This window comes from Castanea sativa, chromosome 5 (assembly GCF_040712315.1).
Source record: "Castanea sativa cultivar Marrone di Chiusa Pesio chromosome 5, ASM4071231v1".
NCBI classification, from domain to species: domain Eukaryota; kingdom Viridiplantae; phylum Streptophyta; class Magnoliopsida; order Fagales; family Fagaceae; genus Castanea; species Castanea sativa.
The window spans coordinates 7,897,989-7,923,727 of NC_134017.1; the positions used below are offsets into that span (position 1 = coordinate 7,897,989).

Consider the following 25,739-nt stretch of genomic DNA (forward strand, 5'->3'; position numbering starts at 1 on the left):
TCACGGAATGAAGTGTTGCGTGCACTTTTGGTTCTGACATGTAGTATTAAGCAAAAAAAGAGTCAAAGCTTAGTCTCACACCGTGTGTGTGTGTGTTGGGCTGTTTGAGTTTATTTACTGCTCCGCGGAAATAAGTGTTCCATGCTCTTTTGGTTCTGACGTGCAGTATTAAGCAAAAAAAAAAAAAAAAAAGAGTTAGATCATTTTAGATATACACCACAATTAGTTTCTTTAATATATTCTCCCATCATTGTGTGTATTTTAATATACACTTCAATTAAAAATTTAAAACAATTACATCTTTTGATAAACTTCAAATATTTTAATACAAAATTAATACACTTCAAAATTCATATATATATATATACATATATATATATATATTTTTTTTTTGATATAAAAGATAGAACATATTTAAAAATTTAATACGGATTAATTACTTTACCCAAAAATAAATAATAAAATAAAAACACCATCACCACCGCGAAAAAATAAAATAAAATAAAACACTCATATAGCTCGTCACCAAAAACTACTCAAAAAGCATACGCTTTTGTAATCTGCAGCATATCTCTCTCTCTCTCTCTCTCTCTCTCTCCCTGTTCTGAATATTTCATCAATGGCTCGCGTAAGTCTCTCTCTCTCTCTATTTCTCTTACAATTGCACACAACGAAATGTTTATTCAACTTTCAACTTCCGAATCCACAAATTAATACAACTAGGACTATTGTTAATCTCTGTTTATTTGGTCGCTGAGAAAATTTTATGATTTCTATGCTTGTTCAGTATGATAGATCCGAAGAAATTAAGCAAATTCTAAATGCCCCTTTTTTGTGTTATTAGTTTTGGATCTAAATTTTCGTACAATTTGTAATTTTTTGGTTTAGATCTGTGCAATGTGTGAATTTATTTACTTTTTAGTAATCAGAGGGTTCACATAATGGAAAAGGAGTGTGTATTTGATGATGTTGTTGAATGTTTGTTTATAAGGTGTTTGTTGTTAATACTAAACCAAGACTTCACTTTGGAGCTCAATGTAATGTTAATGTTTTGGGTTTGATGGGTGCTTTCTTTGGATGCAAAAGGGTGTGATCTGTGTGGCATAGTGGTAGTAATTACATGGTGATGGTGGGGGGTGGGGGATCAGATTGGCTGTGTTATGCTTATTTGACTATGAAATTTTAGCCAGTTTTGGGGTTTTGCTCAATGTAGGATGTCGTGTCAGCTATTGGGAGAGTTTAGGATTGGTTTTGGAAATGCTGGGTGGTTGGTTGAGCTCTAAAATCTGTGATCTGTGTGATTAGTGGTAGTAATTACATGGTGGGGATCAGATTGGCTGTGTTAGGCTTATTTAACTACGAAATGTTATCCAGTTTGAGGTTTTGAACTTTTGATCAATGTAGGACTTTGTGGCAGTTGGTAGGAGACTTTGGAATTGGTTTTGGACATGATGGGGGTTGTTTTTACTCCAAATTGTGTGATCTATGTTGAATAGTTGTAGTATTTAAATGATGGGAATCACATTGGCTGTGTTAGGCATATTCGACAATGTTTGTGACATAAACTAAACTAAAGAGTTAAGTTTACGGGGCTATGAAATGTTAGCCATTTTGGGCTTTGATTAATGTAGGATTTTCTGGACTTCTTATTAGATTTTAGGTTTGGTTTTGCAAATGATGGGCTGTTGATTTAAGTCCCAATGTGTGATCTATGTTCAATAGCAGTAGTTACTAAGTGGAGGAGGATCACATTGGCCGTATTAGGTGTATTTGACTATGTTACCTAAAACCCAACCAAGAGATCAATTTATGTGGCCATGAAATGCTAGCCAATTTAGGATTTGATTAATGTAGGATCTTGGGAGACTTGTTAGGAGGATTTGGGACTGGTTTTGGAAATGATGGGTGGTTGATTTAGGTCCAAACTGTGTGACCTATGCTGATTAGTAGTGGAGTATTGGAATGGCTAGAATCACATTGGCTGCCTTAGGTGCAGTAATGCACAGAATTGCATGCAGCAATATGCGAATCCCCAGCATGGTACAGTTATAGAACCTCTAGAATTTGAGGGAATTATGGAGGGTGACTTGGTTGTGTGAGATTACATGGTGTAAGCAATAGCAGTGGGGTGGCTACATGGCCAGTTGTGCATAGCCTTACAAGAAATTGACATAAATCAATAGAATTATAATGTTGGAAACAGAGCCAATGATACAGTAGTCTTAGTCACATATTTGTTCGTGAAAGTGAACTGTTAATGAGTTCTAGCTCAAAGAGAACTCCCTCCTCCCACAAGAATGGATGGAGGGTGAGGCTATGGGTTCAAAAACCATTGGCTGTGTAGCTTGTCAATGGAAAAAAGTTGTAAAGGTTCATCAGAGTGATCTTAAAGTATTGGTCATGCTGACTTGAGTCTTGGTCGTGCTAGTAACATGCAATAGATATATATATGTTTTGAAAAATTTAGATATATATATGGTTCAAACCTGTCCCCCCCCCCCCCCCCAAAGTATTGACCTAGCAAAAAAAAAAAAAATGTTCTGCATTTTTTAATTGTTACGTTTTAAACGTGTCTTTTTTAGTGTAAAGGGATTTGTTACTCTATTAATCCAGTTATTTTTGTTTTAAATAGGAATCATGCCCTACGGTGAAGAACATTCTTCTTCTAGACTCTGAAGGGAAGCATGTAGCAGTCAAGTATTACTCAGATGATTGGCCAACAAATGGTGCAAAGTTAGCTTTTGAAAAATCTGTTTTTACCAAGACTCTGAAGTCCAATGCTCGGGTAGAAGGTACACTGTAATAACTCAACTTTAAATAGTACAGTTGTTCTTGTCCAAATATTATCTGCCAAATAATTATTTATATAGGTATGCAAACTTTCTCATCTATTTTTTGCCTTCTCAGGTAGTTGTTTGCTATTCTATTGCATTAAAAGCTATTTTCTTCTTCTAAATTAGAATGCAGTTTTAATATTTAAACCAAATCAGAAAGCTTCCCCTCGATGCCTGCCATTCTGATCTTTTCTTTCTTTGGCTAAAACATTTTACTTATAAAAAAAAAAATCAGAAAGCTTCCTCTCATGTATTTCATAACAAATGGTGTTACATCAGTGGATAACTAGAACCTGTGTGCATGGCTTGCAATTCTATGCATGTAAATTCATGCGCTCCATGCTATATTGATTGGGAAAAATGCCCATACATGCCCTGAACTTTGAAGTAGTGGCCAAGAACCCCTGAACTTTTTTATTGGTCAATTTACTCCATAAACTTTACATACCTGTCAAATCAGTATCTCCAATTAGTATACTGTCAAAACTAACGGAATAGTCACGTGAGACGTACATGAGCTTTAAATACAAACTCAAACCCCTTAATTTAAAACTCAATGGATTAATGGAAAGAACAAAGAAAAGAAGCAAGGTCTGACTGGATAGAGGATGGCTTCTCTAATATCTCTTCAGGGCTCAAGAAACTCCATTATTGCTTACCACTTGAGACCTCAAATACCACCACAGCTTTCAGCTCAGCTATCTCAACCCCACATCATCCGAACCTCTATGCACCTACGCACTAACCAATACCCATGACTCAAAGGCCTATTGCCGTCACGGTAGTGGCGTCTCTCACCGCCAAAGCACCAACACTCAGTACAAATCCCACCCTGAACCTTCTTCAGTCACAGAGTAACAGGAAGAGGAACTCCAATGTGCAAAAGATGAACAGTAATTAGCTTAAGAATGAAAATGAGAGTGACCGTTATGCGGTGACCCACCAAATGTTGATTTGATGGGTTTGTGTGAGGAGGGCAAGGTTGAACAAGTTGCGGAGTGGTTTTGTTCAGTGTGGCTGGAGGAGTTGTTTTTCCGCTTGGGCTGACAATGGGCCTGGGCGAAATTGTGGCCAATTTTCCCAGTTTTTGTTTTTTTTTTTGTAATGTTTAGTTGCTGGTAGTTTGGTGTGGTTAAGGACTTCTCTGTTTTTTTTTTTGTTTTGTTGTAATAGTCAATGTGTAGTCCAGTGTGTTGTAGTTAGTGTCCGGTTACTCTGGTTTAAGTGTGCTGTTGCAAGTGTGAACTCTGATTTATCTTGTATGTTTTGTTTCATCAATAAAATTTCCACTGTTATGCAAAAAAAAAAAAAAAAAATTGTGGAGTATATGGATCAAGGTGTTTGTGCTGATTATGGTGTTTTCTGTGTGTTGTTGGATTCATGTGGGGATTCGAAGCCCCTTCAAGGTGGTAAGAGTGTCAATGGGTTCTTGAAATGGTCTCTGTCTTTGTGTCAATCCACCAGGTTTCAAATTAAGGGGTTTGAAGTTGTTTTTTAAAGTTCATGTGTGTCTCATATGCCTATTCCATTAGTTTTTTTAACAGTAGACTAACAGAGGTACTGATTTGGCAGGTATGTGAAGTTTATAAAGTAATTGGCTAATAAAAAAGTTCAGGGGGTGTCTTGGCCTTTACTTCAAAGTTTAGGGGGTGTATTAGCATTTTTCTCATATTGATCCCTCTAACAAGTTCAGTTCTTGACTGATGTGATCTATACTTTTTCAAACAAAACCTGAGTCACTTTTTGAGCTCAAGATTTTGTATTGGTGCCTTGAATTTCAATATAGACTGTAGAATTTAAAACCATAGCATCATACAATTAGTCAAGTTTGTGTGCCCTACAGACTACAGAGGACATAGCCATATGGTCAATCATGTATTACTTTTCTGAAATTGGGAAAATGGGTAATATCATTAATCTTTATACATAGATTTTCTCTTGAAACATTTGCAAGATGTCAGTCAATCACTTTCTTGTTAAATGACCTTGGCTAAATTACTGATCAGCAGTTTTCTATCCTTAAACATCTCCAATTTCCAAGGGCATTGGAGTGTATTGCTTGCACTACATTCTGTATAGTTGTGCAATAACAACAGTTAGCCTTAGTGTATTTTTTTAACAGGTAAAAATTAGCCTTAGTGTATTTCTTGCATTATTTTCTCTATGCAATTTGTGTACTAACAACAGTCAGCCAAAACCATTAACCACCACTTCAAAAGTATAATACAAGTTTTGGTATTTTAGTTCTAATTTTTCCTGGCTTTGAGATCAACTATATAAGCATCTTCTTACTGGTGTCAAAAGGATTGGTAAAGCAATGATTACATATCTGCATATTTTAGCCCCATGGCTTGAAGCCACAAATGCATATTCTTGTGAACGTTAAGCTAAAAGAAACAAGCATGGGCTTTAATATATTCTACTTGACCAGGAAAATTTTTAGCTGGGACTAGACAAAAACACAAAATATTAGTCTTGCCATAGGTGATAGTAGGACCCTCTATAAAGGTTGATGATGCCTGGTAAATATGGTACACAGCCTGAGACTTGAATTATTGATACATTGCTGTATTACTGTCTGCAGCTGAGATAGCTATGTTTGAGAACAACATTGTTATCTACAAGTTCGTCCAGGACCTGCACTTCTTTGTGACTGGAGGTGATGATGAAAATGAACTCATCTTAGCTACAGTTCTTCAGGGATTCTTTGATGCAGTTGCCCTTCTCTTGAGGTATTTTTTGTCATAATTAACCTTTGTTTCTGGATTTTTGATAAAGAGATTTATTAGTTTGTGCTTCTGTTTTATGCATTCTTCTATTTCACTTGCTGTAGGAACACTGTTGATAAAAGGGAGGCACTCGAAAACTTGGATCTCATTCTTTTATGCCTTGATGAGATTGTTGATGGAGGGTATGTAACATGCTTCTTAAATTCACATACCCTGCATATTTGCACTTTATCAAATATTTCCATATTCCTTTTTCCACACTTTCAATAATGTATGTGGGATCAATTTGATACATCATAATGGATAAGATAAACATAAAGGAAAAGAATTTTGTTCTACAATAGAGAACTATCAATCTTCCAATAGTGAATCTTCATACTGTCAGTGGAATCCACTTCACCGACCACCATGCTTCCTTCTCTATTGGAGGATTTTTTTTTTTTCCTTTTCCCATGAAGCGTCAATAAGTGTCGTCTAGTTTACTGCAGTACTTCTATGGTCAAGGAGTGTATTATTTATTAAGAACATATATCTATTTTGCAGGATGATACTTGAAACGGACTCAAGTGTCATTGCAGGGAAAGTGGCGACCCACAGCATGGATGCTGACGCACCGTTGTCTGAGCAAGTAATGCAACTTTCTCTCTTTTCGTTGGTTCCTCCCTTACTATTATTCGCATATCTTAATCTCAACTTATCCACTTATATAAAATATAAGATATTGTAATGGATGTTATGATCCACAAATTTCACATTTTATATGAAATATGCATGCATCACTAACCCACTAACACTAACTCCCAGCACTTTTGGACTCTATTTGTTATTTGTTTGAACTACTGTTAACTAACCCGCCTTTAATGACTCCCTCCTTTTGCTATCGCATTTGAGCTTCCCTTTCATCAATAAAATTGTATTACTCATTAAAAAAAAAGTAATTAATTACAGCTCTCTTCTTTGGTTTTGTATTTAATCCTTTATCTTTCTTGACTAAAATTGCAGACTATAACTCAGGCATGGGCTACAGCACGTGAACATTTGACAAGAACCCTTCTCAAATGAGATATGCGTGCACACATAGAATATGAGATGGCATTCTTTTGGTTGATTAAAATCCTTTTTCATGTGTGAGTAGCGTAGTTATTCATTTCTCTCTCCATTTAGCACATGGGATGATGAAACATAATGCCATTTGGCTTCTTCTTATGGTCTCTCTCTCTCTCTCAATAATTAGTAACGTATGGAAAATGTTGTTATTTGCCTGTGGGCTCTTGCACTTGCATTTCTTGGCCTAAAGATAATGATTTAGTTGTTGAATTGCCCTCCAGGGACCCTCATCTGTTTTTTGTCCTGTTATTTTCTGAGAACCTGTTGATACTTGAAACAACGTACACTGTGCAATCCGTAGCTATCTAATCATGATAATCTTATCCTAAACACTATTTGTGATTTTGACTGGCTGTTTAATTTATTTATTAATAAATAAAATAAAATAAAATAAAAACTCAGTCCACTAGGACCTGTTTTGAATGAATCATCAATACAGATTGGTAAAATATCCCAGTCTAATAAATAATAATTTAGTTGATGAATCACCCAACCTGCCCAGTTGCCCCCGCGGGCCTGGTCTCCGCCAGCAGAGCCGGATTTTATCTAGCTTGATGCCCGCACCCCATCTCGTGTGTGTGTGTGTATATATATAATTCATATTATATTGCCATCTTTCATATCCCTCTCACAATACTCTCCATGTTATGCTTTTCCCTTCTCTCTCATCTTTTACTCTAATGTTCATCTTGCACAATTGTCTCAACCTTGAAGAGAAGACGAGGTGGTGACAAGGTGTTTGTAATCCAATTCGATCCCACTAGGTGCCATCCCTAAATTTGATAGTTAAGAAAATCAAATATCAAAGATAATAAATATGCAAATAAACACATGTTCAAACCTTGTGGATTTGAAGAATGAAACTAAGGGTATTGACAGCACTTGTTTCAAGACATTTTTTTGAACCAAATTAGGTTTGAAATTCTAAAATCGAAAATGGAAGGGTGTTGCCCCCACTTCTATTTGAAATTCCTATTACAAGAAAGAGTTCATTTCTTGGCAAGAGAAATACTAATATTAAATAAATAAAAAGGAAAAGAACAAAGAAAAAGAGGATACAAGAAGTTTAATAATATGAAAAAACACTCATTTTACCTTCACTGTTTTACACGATATTCATAATTGATACGTTAAAAAACACATTTTAAAAAGTGAAAATGAAATGTCCACTAAAAACAAATGTAAAATAATAAATGAAAAAGTAGATTTGAGAGAATCCCTAATAATATTCTTGCTCCTGCATCATTCCCATGGTAGCATACTAGCATTATCCGTAGTTCATAGCCCCACTTCATTTAAAACATTTTTTAAACCATGTTGGTGTGAAATCTAAATCAAGGGATTTGCCCCACTTCTTTTTAACTTTAAAATTACAATATTAAGAATGCCCCACTTCCTTAAAGACATTTTTTTAAACCATGTTGGTGGGAATTCTAAAACAAAGGTTTTTTTTATATATATATATTTTAAGCTCCACTTCTTTTTCTCTTTTTTAATTCCAATATTGAAGAAGAGTCCATTTATGCACAAAAGAAGAAAGAATGACGAGTACCCAATGAAAACAAAAACATGATCAGAATTCGGAAGTAAATATTATTCAAGATTGAAATATAAAGGAAGTGAGCAAGAAAAGAGGGATGGAAAGTTTAAAATAACCTCTCTCCAACATCATTCCCAATAATGGTAATATCGGAATAGCCACCACTTCCTATAAGATATATATATATATATATATATAATGTCTTTGAATTCTAAAAATCGAAGGGTTTTACCACCAATTCAAAATTTGAGAAGGAGTCTATTTATGACCCACGAAAAAAAAAACAAAGAGCGAAGAATTCCCAAACCAGAACAATAATACAACTCATAAAAACTAGAAAAGTAAAAAGGAAGGGAACAAGAAAAAGAGGAAGACCAAGACTTTGATATTCTTTCCCCACTATCAGTCACATCATTTTTGCCATGACTTGCATTTTTTTTTTTTTTGCCATGACTTGGGAGAAAATATTAAAATAGCATTAATTTTCAAACAATATAGTTAGTAGTTAAGTTTTACAAATTATATTTTTTACTAGCATCTCGAGTCTAAAAGACTCGATTTTGGGGCTATAAATCGAGTCTTTAATGCTCGATTTTTATGATCTGATTCTATCTGATGTGGCATTTTTTACACGTGGCGACTACTTGAAAATCGAGTCTCTAAGACTCGATTTACAAGCCAGATGAAATTTGAACTCCACAAAAAAAAAAAAAAAAAAACGGACCAGGCAGCGTGCGCGCCCAGGTCCGCGCGACCTGGGCTGTCCTGGGTCACGCGACCTGGGCGCGCGGTGGCCTGGGTCTCAGCGCGCCCAGGCAGCGCGACTTGGGCGCGCGGGGGCCTGGGTTGCGCTCCCAGGCGCCGCGCCGCGCGCGACCCGGGCGGGCGTGGCTCGGGTCACGCGCCCAGGCAGCGCGCCCCAGGCCGCGCGACCCAGGTGGGCGGACTGCGTTTTTTTTTTTTTGGTGGTAAATTGAGTCTTAGAGACTCGATTTCCAAGTAGTCGCCACGTGGAAAAAATGCCACATCAGACAGACCATAAAAATCGAGCATTAAAGACTCGATTTATAGCTCCAAAATCAAGTCTTTTAGACTCGAGATGCTAGTAAAAAATATAGTTTGTAAAACTTAACTACTAATTATATTGTTTGAAAATTAATGCTATTTTAATATTTTCTCCCATGACTTGCATTACTATCTAGTAACGAATGGTCCCAAATTTCACATACTCATCCTCTTCTTGTTCTAGATGGGTCAGAAACGATGTCGTACTTGTGGAAAAAACCAACCCACCTAGTTAGCTACCAAAGTACAAGCCAATTTTATTAATTAATAAAAATCTTTCCAAGATTTTCTTGCAAAAAATCTAGGCCGACGAATTTTTTCATAATTTTTTGTTATAATTGTAATGTGGCAATATGTAATTAGTAGAAAAAAATAGTATATTCATTTATAGGTAATGATTAACCACTCATAATTTAACTTATTAAAATTGCCGCAAAAAAATTATGAAATAATATGAAAAAATTGTGAGATAATATGTGGTCTTAGAACAGCTCAATTTTCTTCATGTAGCTCTGGCAAACTTAACACGCAAACGTGTGAGCTTCTGAGACTTGACCATCATGCATGGAAGAGGTCAAGAGGCAATAAGGACTCACTAATCAAGTGCTGTTTTCATGTTTGACTTGAAACTCTACGTAGGACCCTTCTTTGTTGCATATGACCTTTACGTGTTACTTGAACTTCCAGGAAAAAATATTATATATATTTTTTCAAGTTTTGGACCAAATACAACACCATGTGAAAGGAAATAGTTTTCAAATGAATCACACAGTTCATACTTCACATTTCATTATTCGTGTACTTTACTACTTCCTCCTATTTTATTTATTTGTTATTATTCAATGCTGTGATTAGGTCCATTACCATGTTCCAACCTATTTTCCACTTTGAAATTGTCAATATATATAAGCACAATTTTATAAAAGAATTATCGTGTCTACCATATTTATAAAAAAAGAATATAAAAACTTCTTTTTTCAGATAAAAAAAAGGAGAGGATTATATTTTTATAAACAAACTAATTACATCAAAAGAGGTGAAATGGCTCCAAGATTATCTACAGCAAAAGGAGCACAAAGTCTATCTACACCCCAACCCATCCTGTCAAAATTGAATGTGCCCTTCATTTTAATCAAGAAAACTAATTTTTTTTTCCCATCTTTTATATTTGTGTTCAATTTTTTTTTCAAGAGAGTTTCATTCTATGACGTCCACTCCTAATGATAGCTCTTTATTATCAGACCAAAACATCAATTGGTTTTTTGATATGGACGGAGATTGAACCTTAAATCTTTTATTCAACCATTATAGACTTTACTAATAAAGTTAACTGGAACCCACAATTTATGTTCAAATTAATAATAGTAAAATATTATTTTAATCCTTAAACTTTACTAAAACGAGAGAGATGTGAGAGGGGGAGTGATGACATGGAGAGAGACAAAGTGGGAGAAGAAGAGAAAGTGAAAGAGGGAGAGAGAATAAAGTAATAAAAAAAATTATACAAGCCTGCTATAGTGTTGTCATACATATCAAATTGTACTGTAACAGAATTGCAAATTTTTTTTACAATTGGAAAATCGAGTAATGGGAGATTTTGGAATTCTAATGCTAACAAATGACATTTGCAAGACCCAATGTGAATATTCTAATTATTTGTTTTTTAATGGTAAACGTGGCAGATTTTAAAGTGGGCTTTCTTCCTTACGTGGCAACACAACCTTAATTGCAGGAAAACGCTCTTGCTTTTATATATAGTATGAGATGAGATTTGTTTTTCATCTCTAAACTTAAAAAAAAAATTTATCCTTAAATTATTGAAAATTTTATTTTTAATCCTTAAACTATTGAAAATGTTTTACTTTATATTTATAAACTTTACCAAAAAAAAAAAATTCCCATCCCTAAACTATTAAAAAAAATTTATTTTTTCATTCCTATTTTTGTATCTAAACTATTAAAAAAAAGTTTATAAAGTTTAAGGATAATGAATAAATAATTTTTTAAATTTTAAAGACAAAAAACAAACTTTGGCTTTAAGTTCTAATTTTTTTTTTCATCTATAAACTAAAAAAAAAAATTATCCTTAAATTATTGAAAAGTCTATTTTTAATCATTAAACTATTGAAAATGTTTTACTTTATGTTCATAAACTTTACCAAAAGTTTTTTTTTTCCATCTCTAAACTATTGAAAAAAAATGTTATTTTTTTCATTCTTATTTTTGTCTCTAAATTATTTAAAAAATTATAAAGTTTAAGGATAATGAATAAATAATTTTTTAAAATTTAAAGATGAAAAATAAACTTTGGATAAAGTTTAGGGATCAAAATATATTTTATTTAATTAATAATAATAAAAAAAATAAATTGTACAATAGTAAATTTTGATTTTAAAGACAATATATGAAATAATGTTCCCTTAAAAAAAAATTTTGAATGGTTGAAGTGGACAAAAAAAAATGGAAGATAGATAGTATTTATGTTAAGGTATATATGTCATACTCCTCAAAAGGACAATTATTATATTTGGAAGTATTAGGCAAATTAATATAACAAAATTGCGATAACAAATAGGTTAGGCTCTGAGAATTGCCAGGCCAAGGCCTGCCTTCCCCACCGATATGTACATGTCTTTTCCTCTATAGTGAGCCAATACTTTAAACTTTCTCATTTTAGGTTACTTTTTTTTTTTTTTTTAGAAACATTATTTTTGGTTACTTAATTAGTAAGTTACAGAAACTTTATTTTTACTCTTCTAACTTTTCAATCAAAATCATATAAAAATATCCCATCAGTTTGAAAGATTGAAAATTGAAAAGATAAGTCTTGTGCCATATAAAGTGGCACAATAAATGCCACAACTTATTTATGTGATGAGTTGTAGTTAATAGAGAGTGTCTTCACATGGACCTACCACTACCCTCTACCAGCCACAACTCACCACATAAGTGAGTTGTGACATTTCTTGTGTCACTTTATATGGCACTAGAAAGTCTCAATTGAAAATCCTCACCTTATACCAACAAAAAAAGAAAAATAGATGGATAAAATTAACAAGAGGTTAAAACTGTACTACTATATTCTCTGTTCTAGTCTTTTCCTTTTCAGCAGGAACCTCTGGTCCCGTTCAAAACATGAAATCATTGCAGTCTACTTTGCATGAATTTCCACAATCCATACGTGTAAAACTGGTGACAGATCCAATACCAGGGCTGGGAAAAGTGAAAAGAAAGAAAAACAAAATTCCTCAGAGCTATCATATATTATACGTTTATACTAACAGCAAAATCACTAGGAATTTTGTAGAGTTATGTAAGTTTATATTATAGGATCGTAGATATATAAAATATTTACATTTTTTACAAATGTATACAAAATTGTATACATTTTGTGTCAATTTGAAATTATAAACTAAGAATTATCGTAATGGATATGATACTTTAACTTTAAAATAAAAAGGAAAATAAAAATGGTGGTTGTGATCCACATGTCACTCATAGTCATATATGTGGGCTATTCCAAAAACTAATAGTGTTCAACTAAAGCATACCTGATGGAGTGGATCCACCTGAAAAAATAACAGAACCTACCGCAAATTGTAATAAGGATTCTAAATTTGACAATTGGCTAACACCTGCTCAAACATTAATGTTTATTGCTTTGATATTAATGGATAATATATAATACTATGATTGTAACGTGGTGTCGATGGACACTTGCAACTAACAACTATATATTATATATATTTACTTTGGGATATTTCATTTTGTGAACTTAAATATGTTTTATAAATATGGTCAGGGATTACCTCAAAATTTTCTCTCTTTTTTTAAGTATTTCAAAAAATCAATTATTAAAGAAAAAAAAAATTTAACCTTACTAGAAGCCATAGACCAAAGGTACTTGACCCAAACAAAAAAAAGAAGAAGAAGAAGAATGAGTTCGATATTGACAATGTTCATATGACCAAAAAATAATAATAAATTAATCAAAAACTGGCCAATATATATGTATAATTCCAAATTGAAGGCTTGAGAAAGTCCTTGAACCTATGGAGTTTATTCAAGTGCGTGGTAAACAATGAGAAACAGTCCACGATGATATAATCTAATATTAATTCAAATATAGAATCTTGTCTGTAATGTCATATTCAAATTGAAATTAGTAATCAATGCTTGAACATGCTTTCACATTCACAGTTGAAAAATTAAATAAAAATAGAGCAATGGAGAAAAGAGAGAGAGAAAGAAAGTCTAATAACATTTTAATTTCAAAGGAAACTTCCAAATGGCCAACACTTGGGTAGTTGGGTTGTACACAATTAAACGCGTTTATGTGTAGTACTGGTCATGCTTTAATTAATGAAATTTGGTTGGTATTTTCACATTCGTAATATGGTTTCCAATTTTATTTATTAATTTTTTGATAAATGATAGTCATCTTTTTTTTCTTTTTTTTTTGAGAAAGAAATGATAGAAATCAGCAACATAATATGAGAATAATTTGTGATATCTAATCATTCAAATTAGTTGTGCATATTAAAAATGCTCTTATAGTTTAGGACATATATTGCAAATACTCTCATAGTTTGAAGTGCCTATTTTCTAATGCTCTCATAGCTTACGGTTGATAATTGTCTACTAAACTATTAATTTTTACCCTAATTTAAACGTTTGAATAGACATTGCAAATTAGCATCAAACTATGATGTTGATTACAAAATTTTAAAGTTTAGATTATATATTGTAGTTAGGAGTCTTGTATTTCAACTGTTTGGTATCTTCTAATAATTTCAAATGAAATATCTAGGGTTCAAATCCTCTTTATTGATGTATTAAAAAAAAGTTGGATATTGCTAATATCTCAATAGTTTAGGGTGGTTAATTATAATTATCAATTTATTTGGTTTTCATATTTTTTATTTAAAAAAAAGAATTTTAGAGGAAATAAAGAAAATAGATTGGTTTTCAATGGTTTTTAGTTTATTTGTAAACCAAAAACAATAAACTGTTTTAGATAATATCGATATTATCTGAAAATAGGTTTTTGTTTCTATTTCGTGGTTTTTAAAACAAGAACCGAATGATTGAGAAAATGACATGAAAACAACGTACGTATCAATAATTTTGGCTTAGGGTCAACGGAATGATCATTAAATTTATAAGCTGTAGACCAAGACCTAATTCTTTATTTTTTAAAATATATTTTGGGGGTATTAATAAGATTTGATCTCAAATCTCTTGTAAGAAATAAAATATTTCACTAACTAAACTAATTAAAATCCCCCACCCACCAAAAAAAAAAAAAAACATGTAACGTGCTATTGTGTTGTTAATTGTTATAACAAAATATGTCAAATTTGATAGTTGGCCAAACAGAATTAAAAACATAAAAATACTGTTCACTAGATAATTTAACAAAGGAAAAACTAAGTCAAATGCTGTATTTTAATGTTGCTTTTCTTGTTTTTGTTTTTTTGTTTTTTGTTTTTTTTTTTTTCTCACCTCTCTCTAAATTAGACTTGCAGCTGGCCGATCCACATGGAAATGGAGTGGGAGGCGTCACCTTTAGGTCCCATTGAAGATATATACATATATACATACATATATATATATATATATATATATATATATATATATATATATATATAATTCACCAGCTAATTGACAACCATTTGATCCATGAATCATAGTAAGATTACCAAGATTTTCTCCTATGTGTATTCCTTGTTCAAATTGACCACCAAAATCATGCCATGCATACATTCTCAAAACAGAGTTGCAGAACACAAGTCTATGGTTTGTTATGCTATCATATAATTCATGCCCTATAGTTGTTTGTTTGGTTCAAGTAATCAAAAGTTTCATTAAATTTTTTAAAAAAAATTATAAACATATATACAATGTGAAAGTATTTTTTTTAAGTATTTTCAAAATAGACAATAACATTAACATAAAAAACTAAAAACAAACAATTAATTCCTTAACAATTTCTCAACCTTAGTCCCACATCAATTGTGGTGATGTGTGTTTGTGGGCTCATATACCGTACTAACTGCCGCATGCAGTTTTAGTACTGACTTATGGTGTTGAATTCCATTCCCCCCTGTGAGTATCAAAAAAAATTCCTAACAAATTGTCAAGAAAAACAAAACTAATAGAAAAAGAGGTGAATATATATATATATATATATATATATATATATGTGTGTGTGTGTGTGTGTGTGTGTGTGTGTGTGATGTTCAACTTAAATTGAATCCTAAAAATAATCTACATTTTATGCAAAGGATTAAGCCACAAACTTGGAATTTAATTATAGAAGAAAATCAATATATACTCAATAAGCAAAACTCTCATTAAAATTGAATCACATATGATAAAAATGAAATGTCCCTAATCTCTCTCTTATAGCAACTAAACTAGGTAAACAAGATTAGGGACTGGACAGGAATATCTTATAGCCCAAGTACCACCTAAAACTAGAACCACAAGTAGGTGCACCCAGTACTTTATAACAAAATTAACAAAATCAACAAAATTTTGTTCAAAGAGTTGTTTTTTTTTCTTTTTTTAATACTAAAATCAGTAACCCCATTTTTCTAGAATTATTTTATGATTGGTTGGGAGAAAAGAGGTACAACATGTCCCAGTTAAGGACCTGCCACGTGGGATAATGTGGGACCCACACCTGGCAATCCAGGGAAGTGTTAGACTGGTCCTCTCTCAGCTGCTCCAAATTTATTTCTCATTGCCAGTACATCTTAGGCAACACTACTCAATTAAGAAAAAATTAAAAAAAACCATAACTTAATATTTTCACGTTAAATTTTATAACTGATAAGTTGGATTTATATGAAAATTTAAATCAATAAATGTATCCGCTACTTTATTATTTACTATTAACAACTTTACTACCTTATATAATTAAGAAATTTTGTTGTACCTTCAAATTTTTATGGGACATTAAAAATTACAAAAAAAGCATAATAATTAAATTACAATTCTGTAATTTGACACTTTGAAAGTATAATTTTTTTTTCTAATAAAGAAAAGAAAATTAATAAAACCAGAGAGAGAGAGAGAGAGAGAGTGGTAAAATATAAATATAGGAGAGGAGGGCCCGGAAATTTCTGACATTGGTTCGGACTTTGTTTCTTGGACGAGGAGAGGACCTTGCTCTGTGGCCTAAAACCCTGTCAAATCTCTCTCTAAAGCTTTTCTGTTCTTTGCTTCTAAACTTTGTCTTCCTCTTTGATCTGCAACTCACAAGCCATTTCTCTCTCTTTTGGCAAATGGGTTTTGGCCAGTTTGTCCTGGAGATTAATGGGGCTCTTGTTTCCAGGTACTTTTTCTTATAAAAATTTGAGCTTTTTAAATAATTATTCCATCTGGGTTTCTTTTCTTTTTTTCCCTACAAAATTTGGCCTTTCTTGGTTTATTTTGTGAGATTGTAGCTTTTGATATGAGGAATCTGCACTGGTATTAATGACTGTTTCCTACATTTTTAGCTGGGCTGTTTCAGATTTTTTTTTTTTTCATTTTTGAAAATCTTTCCTTTTTCTTTTATTTAATTTGTTCTTTTGTAATAAATTTTGTAATTTTTAGCTGAAATATTGGTGTAATGTATTTAAAATTTCCATATATAATGAAAAGAACAAGTATCTTTGAATTTAAGTTTTGTTTGTGATTTTGAGGATCTTTGTAGCTATAGTTGTGAATTTGTGTGAAGACCTTATTTGTTCCTTAAAGATGACAACATTTCAAATAGTTTGCAAATCTGGGTTTGCAAGCATTCATATGCAGGTTTAAATAAGAATCCATTAAGGAATGTGGTGATTTTTATACGTAAAGTTTGATTTTTTTTTTTTTGTTTTTGTGTGTGTGTGTTATTTTATTGATATTGCAGCCTGCATATTTTCAAACATTATGTGCTAAATTAATTTCCATCTGGGTCTGTATAATTAGGTATTAGAAGAAGAAATTGGACATAAGGGACAAATCCTTAGATTCATAGTGAAGGAGATTCGGGTTTTGTTTGATTGGCATGTGTCACTTATTATTGTCTTGAGCTGAAATTTGGAAAGATGACAAGGGGAAGGATAAGGTCAAAGATCCGGCGGAGCAATCTTTACACATTCTCATGCCTCCGGCCTCAGACCACAGACACTGAGGGACCAAATGCAGTTCAAGGCTCACGAGTTGTACATTGCAACCAACCTCAACTTCACCTGAAGAAACCTCTGAAGTACTGCTCAAATTTTATATCAACCACGAAGTATAATGTTGTTACGTTCTTACCTAAGGCAATCTTTGAGCAATTCCGGAGGGTTGCTAATTTGTACTTTCTTTTGGCTGCGGTTCTTTCACTCACACCAATTTCGCCATTTACTCCTGTTAGCATGATTGCTCCTTTGGCATTTGTTGTTGGGCTCAGTATGGCGAAGGAAGCCCTGGAAGACTCACGTAGGTTTGTTCAGGATATGAAGGTTAATCTCCGGAAAGTTAGTGTTCATAAAGGAGACGGTGTTTTTGGTTATAGGCCATGGCATAAGATTCGGGTGGGAGATGTATTGAAAGTGGAAAAGGATCAGTTCTTTCCTGCTGATTTGCTTCTCTTGTCTTCAAGTTATGAGGATGGGATTTGCTATGTGGAGACTATGAATTTAGATGGTGAGACAAACTTGAAAGTAAAGAGATGTTTGGAAACAACTTTGTCTTTGAATGATGATGAATCTTTCAAGGATTTCTTGGGGAAAATCAGATGCGAAGACCCAAACCCCAGTCTTTACACCTTTGTGGGTAATTTGGAGTATGATCGTCAGGTTTTTCCTCTTGATCCTACTCAGATTCTCCTCAGAGATTCAAAGCTCAGGAATACAGCTTTTGTGTATGGTGTGGTGGTTTTCACTGGTCATGATAGCAAAGTCATGCAGAATGCGACAAAATCCCCTTCGAAAAGGAGCACAATAGAAAAAAAGATGGATTATATTATATACATCCTTTTCACTCTCCTTGTATTGATCTCATTGATCAGCTCACTGGGATTTGCTGTGAAGACTAAGTACCAAGTCCCAGACTGGTGGTACTTACAACCCAAGAAACCTGATGGTGTATTTGATCCTACAAACCCTAGCTTGTCTGGATTTTATCATCTGATCACTGCTCTCATCCTTTATGGATATTTAATACCCATCTCGCTTTACGTTTCAATTGAGGTTGTGAAGGTTTTGCAAGCAACCTTCATTAACCAAGACATACATATGTATGATGAAGAGAGTGGGAATACCGCGCAAGCGCGGACGTCAAATTTGAATGAGGAATTGGGTCAGGTAGACACAATCCTTTCTGATAAAACTGGCACTTTGACATGCAATCAGATGGATTTTCTAAAGTGCTCCATCGCCGGTACAGCATATGGTGTGCATTCTAGTGAAGTTGAAGTTGCTGCTGTACAACAAATGGCTATTCAGGAGGAGGATGTAGACCTTTCCAATTTTCCCAAGCGGAGAGGTGGTCGACATGTTTCACGGGATAATGTTGAAAGAGCTTCTGAAATTGAACTAGAGACTGTCATCACTTCTAGTAATGAAAATGATCTCAAACCTACCATCAAGGGATTTAGCTTTGAGGACAGGCGCCTGATGAATGGAAATTGGTCTAAAGAGCCCAATGCTGATGTCCATTTATTATTTTTCCGGATATTAGCAATTTGTCACACTGCAATTCCTGAGTATAATGAAGCCACTGGGAGTTTTACATATGAAGCAGAGTCACCTGATGAAGGGGCTTTTCTTGTTGCAGCGAGAGAGTTTGGTTTTGAATTTTTTAGAAGAACTCAATCAAGTGTGTTTGTCCGTGAAAGATATACCAATTCTGGAGAGCCAGTTGAGAAGTAAGAATTCCACTGACCTACATAATGTAGCCCTTTTGGTAATTGTTCTCATCTACAGATATTTGTTGACTTAGCATTTTTTTATCTTTACAGGGAGTATAAAATTTTGAATCTACTGGATTTCACCAGCAAAAGAAAGCGAATGTCTGTAATTGTGCAAGATCAGGAGGGACAGATTCTGCTTCTGTGCAAAGGTGCTGACAGGTTAGGCTCATGAATATCCTTCTAATTCTTGATATTGCTTCAGAGATACTGACAGCTGAATATATGATATAAATGGCCTATACAAAAAATCTTCAATCAGCTTCCATATGGCACCAAGGGTTTTTTGATTTTAAGTTTTGTTGAGGCTAAACTATATTTCAAATATCTACCTTTTGAATGCTTTATGCATTAAGAAACTCTGAAGCCTGAAAATTCAGCATCAAGCTTTATGTATACTTTTTGGATCTTCTACTCTTCTCTTTAATTTAGTGGGAGAGAAAATTAGTTGGTTTTAGGCACTTTAACACCCATGCATTCTCCCCTGTACTACGCAGCATCATTTTTGATCGACTTTCAAAGAATGGAAAAGTGTATGAGGAAACCACTACCAAGCATTTGAATGAATATGGAGAAGCTGGATTGCGTACATTGGCACTTGCTTATAGAAAGCTTGAGGAGTCCCAGTATGCCACCTGGAATAACGAATTTCAGAAAGCTAAAACATCTATTGGGGGTGATAGAGAAGCAATGCTTGAGAGGGTATCAGATATGATGGAAAGAGAGTTGATACTTGTTGGTGCTACTGCTGTGGAGGACAAACTGCAAAAAGGGGTAGACATAATAATCCTTTTTAGCCATAATAATATGAATATTTTGCTCTTTTGGTTTGCTTTTACTTAATTGCAATATTCTCCCTTTTAGGTCCCCCAGTGCATTGATAAACTTGCACAAGCTGGTCTCAAGATTTGGGTTTTGACAGGAGATAAGATGGAAACGGCAATCAACATAGGGTCCGTAGCTTTCTAATTGATTAGAAGGCTCTTCTTTATGCATAGTACTTCTTTTGAGGAACTTACAGAAAGCAGACTTTTTATTGAGAGCTGCTCCAGACAATAAATATAATGACTGTTTTGTTTGCATGATGCAGATTTGCCTGTAGTTTACTTCGACAAGGAATGAAGCAGATCTGTATAACAACGACAAATTCAGACGCATTAGTCAAAGATGGCAAAGAGGTAATTTCCTTTGAAAATGAAATAGAGGAATTAATTTCGGAAAATTGCCTTCATTAAAAGTTGTTTTTTGTCACTGAACAGGGTGCGAAAGAGAACATTTTGAATCAAATCACCAATGCCACTCAGATGATAAAGCTGGAGAAGGACCCACATGCTGCATTTGCACTGATTATTGACGGGAAAACTTTAGGCTATGTTTTAGATGATAATATGAAGCATCAATTTTTGGGATTAGCGGTTGATTGTGCATCTGTCATATGCTGTCGTGTCTCTCCCAAGCAAAAAGCAGAGGTAGGATCTTTGTTTCCTGCGTGTCAACATTGCACTGTCTTCAGATATTTTGCTTTCTGATTTTCAATCATCAAATCAGTGTCACTCATAAATGTAGACTTATATATGTGCTGTTATGTTGGGATCTGTTTTCATATCTTCAATTTCTTGACACCAGGTAACCAGGTTAGTCAAAGAAGGAACTGGAAAAACCACCCTAGCTATAGGTGATGGTGCAAATGATGTTGGAATGATTCAAGAAGCTGACATTGGTGTTGGTATCAGTGGGGTTGAGGGTATGCAGGTTGGTAACATGTCTGATTTGCCCTTTCTGCTTAACGGCTCTCTAAATGCATTTGGTACATTCTTTTTTCGGTTCAAGAATTCATACACATTTCATCTATTTCAAAAATTTGTGAAAATAAAAATGTCATAGAGCTTTATTGTTTCTGATTGCCAGAATTTTATGACGGGCAAAAATTTAATTTAGGTTAGCAAATGTAGGACATCATTCTTGTTTACAATCTTCTGTCTCAAGTTGGATTCTAGACAGGAACATGGTGTCAAATTTGCTTCTGTTTTCCAGAACTAGTACTATCCATATATAAAATAAAAAATTAAATAAAATTTTTAAAAAAACCTAGTACTATCCATTTGTATTTTTATTATTTCTCTCTCTCGGGAGGTTTGGCACCCCCCTTAGGCAGGCTCTGTCTGAATGTATTTTCACAGATTTGGGTGACCTAATCCACACTTAAATGTCCAATTCTAAGTTTGTTCTTGCTTATATTTGAATGTTTTCTGGGACATTGGACTATTTGCTAGTTAGCTGGTAATGATTAATGCTCATCCTTGTATGGACTATAGAGGCATGAGATGTGCATGAGGTTTTCCCTTTAGAAGGATATATTTGCACTTGTACTTTGCATTGAAGCTCATAACTAGTAACTTTTTGCAGGCTGTGATGGCTAGTGACTTCTCCATTGCCCAGTTTCGGTTTTTGGAGAGACTTCTGGTAGTACATGGACACTGGTGCTACAAGAGGATTGCTCAGATGGTAAACCATCTTGATGTTTGATTATCATTTATTTTCAACTATGCATGCACACTTGCACACCCGCAAACATATGCATCAACAGAAATGAAGATGCTGTGTGCATGTGCTTGTTTTTTATGTAATTTATCCTCATTTATCCTGGGATCTTTTGCATTCAGGTTTGCTATTTCTTCTACAAAAATATAGCATTTGGTCTTACCCTCTTCTACTTTGAGGCATTTGCGGCCTTTTCTGGACAGTCAATTTATGATGACTGGTACATGCTATTGTTTAATGTTATACTTACCTCATTGCCTGTCATTTCACTTGGAGTTTTTGAACAAGACGTCTCTTCTGAGGTCTGCCTACAGGTTAGTATGTTGATAACACCCAAAGTGGTGCTTCCTCCATATTCCAGTTATCCCTGCTGTAATACTTACCCATCCACCATGCTTTTGCAGTTCCCTGCACTATATCAGCAAGGACCGAAAAACCTGTTCTTTGACTGGTACAGGATACTGGGTTGGATGGGCAACGGTCTCTATTCCTCCCTCGTTATTTTCTTCCTCAACATTGTCATATTCTATGATCAGGCATTCCGTGTTGGAGGCGAGACAGCTGATATGGAAGCTGTAGGTACGACAATGTTCACTTGTATCATCTGGGCTGTTAACTGCCAGATTGCACTCACTATGAGCCACTTCACATGGATCCAACACCTCTTGGTTTGGGGCAGCATTGTCACGTGGTACCTGTTTCTCTTTCTCTATGGCATGATGTCACCGCTTATTTCTGGAAATGCCTACCAAATTCTAGTTGAAGTTCTTGGTCCTGCTCCTATTTATTGGGCAGCCACCCTTTTAGTGACAATCACTTGTAATCTTCCTTACCTTGCCCACATATCTTTCCAAAGATGTTTTAATCCAATGGATCATCATATCATCCAAGAAATCAAGTACTACAAGAAAGACATTGAAGATCGACACATGTGGACTAGGGAGCGATCCAAGGCTAGACAGGAAACCAAGATTGGGTTCACAGCAAGGGTGGAGGCAAAGATCAGGCAGTTGAGAGGGAGGCTACAAAAGAAGCATTCTTCGAACTTGAGTGCATCATGATCATGCCGATGATTTTATCAGTTTTGAAAATTTTCTTAGGGTCTGTAGCCATTCATAGTTTTATAAAGGGGCCTTTTTTATAATTTTTTTTGTAATTTTAATCCAGATTCATTCGTTATAGAAATGTATTAGAGCTTTGTATGTACAACATTTATAGAGATTTATAGAGTTAGCAGCTTGTGAAGATAGAAACTGGAGTCTGGTCTGGGTATCATGCACGTCACTATTGGCTGTAATTGGCTTCTTTACAAATTCTAGATATATAACATCCTATATTTGTTCAAAATACTCTTTCCGAAGTGGGTATTGACTTACTCTTGTACATCCCTTTACTCGTCTCCTTTATTCACTTTTACGACGGCTAAAGCACCTGTATTTGGCCGTAGAGCTGGAGAATTTTCAATGACTCAAGAATACTTGTGCTCAAGTTATGGCAAAAGCATATTATGTTTTAGGTATATACGAATAACTCTCTCACAACATGTGGGACCCACTCTACGTGGGACCCATACACTAGTAGTGGATCTCACTTGTTGCATGAGGGTGGGAGTATACACCCGAAACATGATATACTCCTACCAAGTTATGGGACCATTTAAGTGACAAAATACTTTTAAGAAATGAGGACATTCAAAACTCTTTAAGCACCTAATTATTCTCTTGAGTTTGTGTAGTTTTCTATCTGACAAACACCAAGTTATTACAAGAAGAAATCCTTTTGAGGGTGATCCCAACATGCTAACTAGAGATTTCAAACCAAGGATCTCATAAATATCATGAAATCTTAAAAATCACTAAACTAACCACTTGGAATTAAGTGACAAATACTCGGATCAATTCTAAAATGACTTAAATGCCATTGGGCTAATTCATAGGCTCAACCTTTTTGGAAGGGCTTTCAAGCATTGAAATCTGTTAATTCTATCTCACCTTATTGTGTGCATTGAGCTTTGTTTTGTCATATGACTAGAAGGAATCCAATCTCCTGTAATTTGGGTTTTACTTATTCCCTTCCCTTTTCATGGAGATATGGCCTAAGTGTCTCTCTCTCTCTCTCTCTCTCTCTCTCTCTCCTCAAGTTTAGACCCCTCAATTTTATTTATTTTTTATTTTGTGAGAGAGAGAGAGAGAGAGAGAGAGAGAGAGAGAGAGAGAGAGATGGTTAAAAGGGAATTCTTCAAAAAAAAAAAAAATTGAGGGGCTTAAGCTTCTTGAATGTGAATAAAATGATGATGATGAGTTACAAAATCCTAACCGGAAACGAAAACTTTGTTACAGAAAATGATTGCACATGATGCAGCACACTTTTTAAATGCTAAGAAGTTCCTCTTCCAAGTCTATGAGTTTAATCAAATAAGTTCAAATTAATCCAGTCAACAAAAATAAGTTAATTATAATTTCTTGGAGAGAAGAATGGGACCAATTCAATCTCTCATCCACAGTTGTCTGTTGGTCATCAACCTTTGAATTTGTTACCAACAATTGACATGTTCAACGTCAATCAAGTCATTATTATGACATTAGCCAATTCTTATTAGAAAGTTACATGATTCAACTTCAAATTTTTTTTATTAATATTCTAGAAATAATAATCTACCCTGTTTGACCAAGATTGCAGTTGATTCAGCTTGGGTTAGAGACTTGGAATTTTATGTATTTGTGAAATATTTGAACATTATCTAGAAATTTTAAGGAGAATATTGAAAAGACAGTAATGCCCTAGGATGCCATCTAATTAAGAAAATTATCACAATGAGGAGGTGCCGTGCAAATAAATCATGGTGTGAATGTAGAGTAGATATAAAGTTGACGCAAACCTTAACTATTAATCGCATGAAACATGTGCAAGATTCAATCTAGAAAAGTATATGATTTTTAAGTTTTTCTATGGTTTCCTTAGGGACTTTTTAGGTTTAAAAAAAAAAAATATATATTTTATGTGATCAAATTCATGCCTGTAATGCACTAAGAAATTTAGGGCACATCCATGTAGTTAATGAGGCCCCATTAACTTTTTTTAAGATGAGAACTTTGTCCAAAGCTATACATATCAAACTACATCCTTTTATAATCAACTACATTATTTAATATTAAATGTGTGCATGTAATGCACTAAGAATTTTAAGGTGCATATATCAAGGTCCAAGGTTAAATAAATAAATAAACTACAATAACAAATGAAAACAACATCGTTTTGGTACATAGTATAGTATATATTTGGATTAGCTATTTGAAAACATGTGTTCGGAAAAGAAGAAGAAAGTGATTTTTAAAAGAGTAGTTACTAGTTAAACATTCAGTAAACAAAAAGGAAAGTGTTACTATCATTAAAAACTATGGTGCAAAGATAGTTTAGCTTTAAAAATGACAATTTTGAATAAGTACCCGATATGTTACAACTTGAGAATACTGCTTTAAGAAAGATTTTGTCTACAAAATAATCAACAAAAGAGAGGCATATAGATTGGTGTTATTTGTATAAAATGAATGAAGAGAGTGTGAATCATCTTTTTCTTCATTGCCTTACTGCTTATGAGATGTGACCTATGGTATTTTGTTTGTTTGGAATTCAATAGGTCATGCCACAACAAATTTTGGATTTGTTAGCTTCTTGGCAAGATAGTGTTGGCCAACATTGGAACGTAAGCATTTATAAGATTGTTCCATATTACCTAATGTAATGTCTATTATAGAAGATGAACTCTAGAAGTTTTGAAGGAAACAAACGATCCATCTATCATTGAACTTAAATTGTCTTGGGCAAATTACAATTTACCCACTTGTCGTTGGTTGAAATTTAAGTTGTTTACCTGTGATCTAAAATTTGACACTTTACTCATTTGATATTTGACCAAAATTTAAGTTAACTACCTATGGTTTGAAATTCCATGATGCAAGTATTCTGATGGATAGTTTTTTTATCTTACT

The 25,739-nt window shown here is 33.9% G+C and overlaps 2 protein-coding genes across 3 annotated transcripts; both read left to right on the top strand.

The window, feature by feature from the left end:
* The first annotated feature begins 429 nt into the window (after positions 1 to 429).
* On the top strand, positions 430 to 6,880 carry LOC142636961 (coatomer subunit zeta-2-like). The gene is made up of 6 exons (XM_075811250.1): positions 430 to 628; positions 2,633 to 2,792; positions 5,419 to 5,566; positions 5,668 to 5,745; positions 6,107 to 6,191; positions 6,566 to 6,880. The coding sequence occupies exons 1-6, from the start codon at positions 620 to 622 to the stop codon at positions 6,623 to 6,625; spliced, it is 540 nt and encodes a 179-aa protein (XP_075667365.1). The 5' UTR covers positions 430 to 619; the 3' UTR covers positions 6,626 to 6,880.
* Positions 6,881 to 16,478: 9,598 nt separating this feature from the next.
* Positions 16,479 to 23,097, top strand: LOC142636528 (putative phospholipid-transporting ATPase 4). 2 transcript variants are annotated; one of them, XM_075810780.1, is made up of 11 exons: positions 16,479 to 16,617; positions 17,241 to 19,167; positions 19,261 to 19,371; positions 19,707 to 19,983; positions 20,074 to 20,162; positions 20,300 to 20,387; positions 20,448 to 20,678; positions 20,836 to 20,961; positions 21,616 to 21,714; positions 21,873 to 22,064; positions 22,155 to 23,097. In XM_075810780.1, exons 2-11 carry the CDS (start codon positions 17,360 to 17,362, stop codon positions 22,809 to 22,811), a joined length of 3,678 nt encoding a protein of 1,225 aa, XP_075666895.1. In that variant the 5' UTR covers positions 16,479 to 16,617; positions 17,241 to 17,359; the 3' UTR covers positions 22,812 to 23,097. The 2 variants fall into 2 exon arrangements, with proteins under 2 accessions (XP_075666895.1, XP_075666896.1); XM_075810781.1 differs by having other exon boundaries at positions 20,469 to 20,678.
* The last annotated feature ends 2,642 nt before the right edge of the window (positions 23,098 to 25,739 follow it).

What these genes read in the sequence shown, in the direction of transcription:
- LOC142636961 (XM_075811250.1), top strand. An exon ending in GCAGTTGCCCTTCTCTTGAG is followed by an intron (nt 5,567 to 5,667) that starts GTATTTTTTGTC and finishes CACTTGCTGTAG; the next exon opens with GAACACTGTTGATAAAAGGG. An exon ending in ACGCACCGTTGTCTGAGCAA is followed by an intron (nt 6,192 to 6,565) that starts GTAATGCAACTT and finishes CTAAAATTGCAG; the next exon opens with ACTATAACTCAGGCATGGGC.
- LOC142636528 (XM_075810780.1), top strand. Translation starts at nt 17,360, where the DNA reads ATGACAAGGGGAAGGATAAGGTCAAAGATCCGGCGGAGCAATCTTTAC. An exon ending in CTGTGCAAAGGTGCTGACAG is followed by an intron (nt 19,372 to 19,706) that starts GTTAGGCTCATG and finishes TGTACTACGCAG; the next exon opens with CATCATTTTTGATCGACTTT. An exon ending in CTTCTGAGGTCTGCCTACAG is followed by an intron (nt 22,065 to 22,154) that starts GTTAGTATGTTG and finishes ATGCTTTTGCAG; the next exon opens with TTCCCTGCACTATATCAGCA.